At 38.2% G+C, this 5,598-nt stretch overlaps 1 protein-coding gene across 1 annotated transcript in view; it reads left to right on the top strand.

Moving 5' to 3' along the window:
• Positions 1 to 5,598, top strand: part of CAPS2 (calcyphosine 2) — a 35,534-nt gene that overhangs the window by 22,305 nt on the left and 7,631 nt on the right. Inside the window, exons 13-14 of the mRNA XM_004676509.1 lie at positions 1,290 to 1,366; positions 3,099 to 3,253. Of these exons, the coding sequence (XP_004676566.1) occupies positions 1,290 to 1,366; positions 3,099 to 3,253 (232 nt within the window). The remainder of the gene's footprint in view (positions 1 to 1,289; positions 1,367 to 3,098; positions 3,254 to 5,598) is intronic.

The raw sequence follows: 5,598 nt of genomic DNA on the forward strand, positions 1-5,598 counted from the left end.
CCACGCCATGTGGATCTCCTCCGGGGCAGGCGGGAATCGAACTCATGCGGAAGTGGTTTCAGCTTCTTAGTGCTGTGCTTTAACCCGCTGCGCCACTAGGGAGGGCCTCCCCCCCATTTTTAATCTTATTTTTGCATTAAAAAATACTTGGTGGGCCCTCCCTGGGTTAAAGCTCAGCACTGCAAGCTAGCTGCAGCCTCTTCCTCTTCAGTGGGAGTTGGATCCCCCGCCTGGAGGTGACCACATGGTGTGGCAGACCTCTCCTGATCCGCCTTCTGCTCCCCTCAGCAGTGTACTTCATCAGTGGGCCTGTTCTGGTCCCCACTCTGTCTCTGGTGAATCCTCTCACCACCCCTGCACCTCTGGTCTGTACCCCAGTTCTGTATGCATAAATAAATAAATCTTTGAAAAAAAGAATACTTGGGTCCCACATGCTTATTGTATTCACTAATTTATAATTTATGTGAAAACTTATTTATGATTGAAAAAATGCTTTTAAATTAATTTGCATTTTTAACTACAGGACATTCTATATTATTTTTGCTGAGTGTTTCTTGGTGCTTAGTATAATTCAGAATGACAATGATCAGTGTGCTGTGTATACACTGGAGACAGTAACCCCCACCTTGCTATAAGGAAGGCTGTATTTCATTTACTACATGAATCAAGGTGAATGCCTTTTTCGACTTTTTGAAATAACTTTTTCTGTATTTTATACTTTGCAAGGTAAATCTGCTTTTAAATTTGATAGTTCTGGGCTTCCCTGGTGTCGCAAGGGGTTAGTCTAAGCACTATCAAGCTATCCGCAGCCACTGTAGCACGAGTTTGATCCCTGGCCAGGGAGCTGACCCACCTGGCAGCAGACCTCCCTTCTCGACCTGCTGTTCCCCTCAGTAGTGCATTTCAGTCAGTCCGCCTGTTCTGTTGCCCACCCCTCTACCTCTGTCTGGCCTGACCCCCAGTTCTTGCATGCATAAATAAATAAATTGGTAAAAAAATAAATTTAATAATTCTAATTACATATTTTAAATGAACATTGCAGTAGTTATGAAAATGAATATAGTGGTTAAAGGAGTTCTTGGAGCAATGGTTTAAGGATTTTAGTTCTTGTTTTTTCATATTTAACTCTTCTGGGATTAAAACAAAAAACAAAGGTGGAGCTAGATTGTCTCTAAGCATTTTCCCAGCTTTGAGAACTTCTTTGAGTCTGGAAGAGGGAAGAATTCAGCTTCCTTGCTCAAGACTGCATAACAGGATATATTTTTACCTTTGTGACATGTCCATTGCAGAACTGATACTGTAGAACATGAGGATGCTGTCACTAGTCAAGAGAGCAAAGATAGGCTAGTCTTCAAGGCCATTCAAGGTATGTATCATTACTATAATTTCAAGAAGTTTTAATTTCCATCTATTTTCTTTGTAAATAATAAAGCCGTATTTTCTAGATGGCACGTGACTTTATTTTCTGTTTGCCTAGATTTTTAAAAATTAATATACATGTGTTCATACTATATGTATTTGGTATATATATTGAGTATTTTTGGAATTTCTTCTACCTTAATGATCTTGTCTAACTTAATAGTTTCATATAAATTAAGAATTTAGGATATAGCAAAATATTAGGTATTTGGGTCCTATTTATGAACTGAATAAAATATGGTTGACTTTTGTAATAGAAGACTTATCTCATACATTAGGTAATATCCTAAAGAGACTTGTGGTAACCTAGTGTAAAAAAAAAAAAAAAAGATGCTTGGCCCTCCCAAGTGGCACAGCAGGGTAAAGCATAGCACTGAGAAGCTAAAGTCACTTCAGCATGAGTTCAATCCCCGCAGCCCCAGAAGTGATCCACGTGCCGCGGCAGACCTCTCCTGACCCACTCACTGCTCCCCTCAGCAGTGTACTTGTCAGTAAGCCTGTTCTGCTCCCCACTATGTCTCTGGTGAATCCTCTCACTGCTCCTGCACCTCTGGCCTGTACCCCAACTCTGTATGCACAAATAAGTAAATCTAAAAAAAAAAAAAAAGGCATAAGTGGACACCAGGTTCATGTTTGGATTATGCCACCCAAGGGTATATGACTTTGTGTGAATCCCTCCTATGTCTTTATCTCCAAAATGGACATAGCAATCTTTTCTCTAACTTTTGAAAGCTGTTACAGGTAGACCTTGAACAGTAAAACACTCATAAAATGTTGTTTCTGAGTGCAGTCTTGTAACCACAACTGCATATGAAACTCAAATAGGCAATTCCTCTGCTGAATCTCATAGTTTAGAAGGGAGAGAGGCATTAAACAAGTTACAGAAATCAAAATCTTATTTATGAATTTTGAGAATCCTCATTTATCATTTGAAGGTGGTAAGGGGATAAGAAGTCCAAAAACAGATTAAAAGTTGGCTGGGATTAGCATTTGACCTCTCATTCCTGATGCTGTACTTAATCAATTGCTGTCTCTACCCTGGCTGGTACAATATTATATTTTGTTATACATTTTTCTGTCCTCCAAGGTCCTGTATTAAATATTTCCTTAAGCTGGCACAAATTGCATTAAGTAAAATCACTGACTACAAAGAATATACTAAACATCTGAAGGTTAGATTTCCTGGAGGGAAGGTTTATTTTGGACATGTAAATGTAGGTAGCACTCCATAATTCAGATGGTATTTAATATGTAAGTTACAATTGGAAAATTTCAAACTGTTTTAGTAACTTGGAACTGATGATATTTGAGAGAAGTCTCTCAATTTTATAGTCCATTTGGAACAGGAAAGAGACATGAAAGAGATTAAAGATGTGGGATCATTAAGTGAAGCCTAGAAAAGAAAATGACAATTTTCTTTGTAACACTTAGCTTATTTTTATGTTGATAAAGTGAGACATTTCCCTATATTTAAAATACAACACTTCCACCACATAGTGGTGCTATAGTCCTAGTATATTTACATGTGCTTTTATCTATAAACCAAGTTTTTTCAAATATTCTATTTTCTGAAGCCTTTTGCTAGTCAGTTACATCAATTTCAATTTTCTTAGAAGAGAGACAATTGCAATGTGATACATTTGTGCAAGGAGCTATTAGCTTCAACTTCTCTTCAACAGATGTGCTAAAAGAACAGCTACATAGAAGAAGCGTTCGTATTTTGACTAGATTGGGAAAACACCTACAGCAATTGGACAGAGAAGGAAATGGACTTTTAGATAAGGCAGATATAAAGCAAGCTCTAAAAAGGTTTCACCTAGAAGTGTCTGAAAAGGTATGTACTGCAGATAACTCTCTGGAGTGGATAACACGTCATTCTTAGATCGCATTCTTCATTTTCCTAAAAGCCAGGCATTGTTCTAAGCTCTGAGATCTACTCTGGACTTTCAAGGTCTTCATAAGCAGAGAAAAGAAAAGTATAAAGTATTATAAATAGATGATATAAGTTAAATAGAGAATGTTTTCAGTACCCACAGGTAAGTTCCTAGATTAGGTAGACGGATAGGGAATATCATGAGTGAATTTCTGGAGAAAGACAGAGCTGAGGTGAGCTTCAAAAGATGATGAGTGTAGATCCAACAAGGCATACTTCAGGGAAAAGGAAACGTGTGGAGGCCTGGAGGGAGGGGTGAGAGGGTGGCATGAGGAAAGGTGTTGGTCATCACTCCTGTCTCCCTCCCTGAGCGCTCCCATGCCGTCCTCTCTGCTGTGAGTAATCTTCCACCAAAACTTTACATGACTGGATTTTTCTGTCAGGCAGATTTTTCCTATTGAGAGCACCAGCCTGACACCTCTGTCACAAGGAACATTCCTGTCTGATCCCTGGTCCTCTGTGTACCATTTACCCACTTTACTTTACTTTCTCCACGCCTCTCTAAGTGTCTGATTCTGCCTGTAAATAGAATGTAAGTCCTGTCAGTACAGGGACCAGGTGCTTCGGGTTTCTTGCTCTATTTCTAGCACTTGAAATAGAACCTGGCATGCAATACAGCAAGTGCTGAGTAAACAGACAGTACGTTCGTTTAAATGGCAGGAAAGAAAAGAAAAAACTGATAGAAATAAGACTGGCAGGGGCCATTATATTAAAGCCTTGCATGCTGTGCTAAGAATTTTGGATTTTATCTTGAAAGTATATTCATTTGAAGCACAGCTACCTCAACAGTTTCAGATAAGGAATTCTCTTGCTTTCAATGGTTTTGCCACCAGGTGTGGAAGGAAGACTAGAAATTGAATTGATAAGATGTAGGTTCAAATTCTACCCTTTGTGCTTCAACTTGAGATCTTGAAGAGATTGTTGAACTTTTCTGATTGACAGGTCCTCCCTGCACAATCCCATGGTAATAACTTAGGCAGAGTTGCTTTGCAGCTACGTTGAGACAATGATGTGGAAATATGCTTTAATTTTAAAATTCTGTGCACAAGGGAGGTTGCTTTTAGTTGTGATATACCTGTTTTTTGTGTGTGTGGTTTTTTTTGCAGTAAGCCTTGTGACCCACCTGGTGACACACAGAGTCTCTCAGGACTGTCACCTCTTCCTTTGATAAAATAAAACAAGAAAGCAATAGGAGATTAAAAGGCTCTGTCTTTGTCTACACCATTGGGCAATTTATAACTAAGCAGAATTAGACCCAGATAATCTGGGTCTATTCTTTCTGCTTAACTGCACTACTTCTCTTTTTGATTGACCTGCTAAAGTTTTATAATTAGATTCAGTAATAAAAGCTAAAATAATTATGAAAGAAATCCAACATAGGACACATATGATGAAAATAAGAATAAGCTACCACTTTTTCTCATTTAAAATAAAATAAAATATTGCCTATCTATTCCCTGGAATGTCAATGGAGACTGCCTAGTGATGAGAAGCAAAACATACATGATCTTTGATCTGGGTCTAATTATGGGACTAGTTTGCCGGAAGGCAAAGTAATTTTCCGATTTTGAAATTTAGAAAAAAATATGTTAGGCAACCTAAATCATCTAATTTGCATAGAGATACTATCAGTGAATTAACCACAGGTCTTTTTTTAAAAAATGAATCCGCATTTTCCATTCTGTGCTCTGTCTTAGAAAATTATATATTTTTTTCCTGTTTTTTTAGTTCTTGAATATTATTTCTTTTAATTTCCACATAATATCTTTTAATTCTAGACCTCCATTATTTGGATGAATGAGCTCATCTTCTCCTATCTATGCTACTTAGATAGGTCAAGTTCTTTTTAGTATTTCAAAGCTCATTTACAGACACTTCAGGTCTGTCTTATCTACAGGCACTGTGACAGATAAAAAAAAAAAATGGTATTGTTTGTTTAGATTTAAGGAGAAGCAGGGCATTTTGTATGGCTCCTGGAGGCACAAGTAGTTAAGTCTCAACACTATCAAACCATGGCCAGCCACTGCGACATGAGTTCAATCCCCAGCCAGGGAGCTGACCCACATGGACAGCAGACCTCTTTGACTTGCCCACTGCTCCCCTCAGTAGTGTATTTCAGTCTGCCTGTTCTGCACCCTTCTCTGTCTCTGATGAATCCTCTCACTCCCTGCACCTCTGACCTATACCCCAATTTTTTGTATACATACATAAATAAAAATAAATCTTAAAAAAAATTAGTTTTTTTT

This window comes from Condylura cristata, unplaced genomic scaffold, assembly GCF_000260355.1.
Source record: "Condylura cristata isolate star-nosed mole 26May11 unplaced genomic scaffold, ConCri1.0 scaffold00004, whole genome shotgun sequence".
NCBI classification, from domain to species: Eukaryota; Metazoa; Chordata; class Mammalia; order Eulipotyphla; family Talpidae; genus Condylura; species Condylura cristata.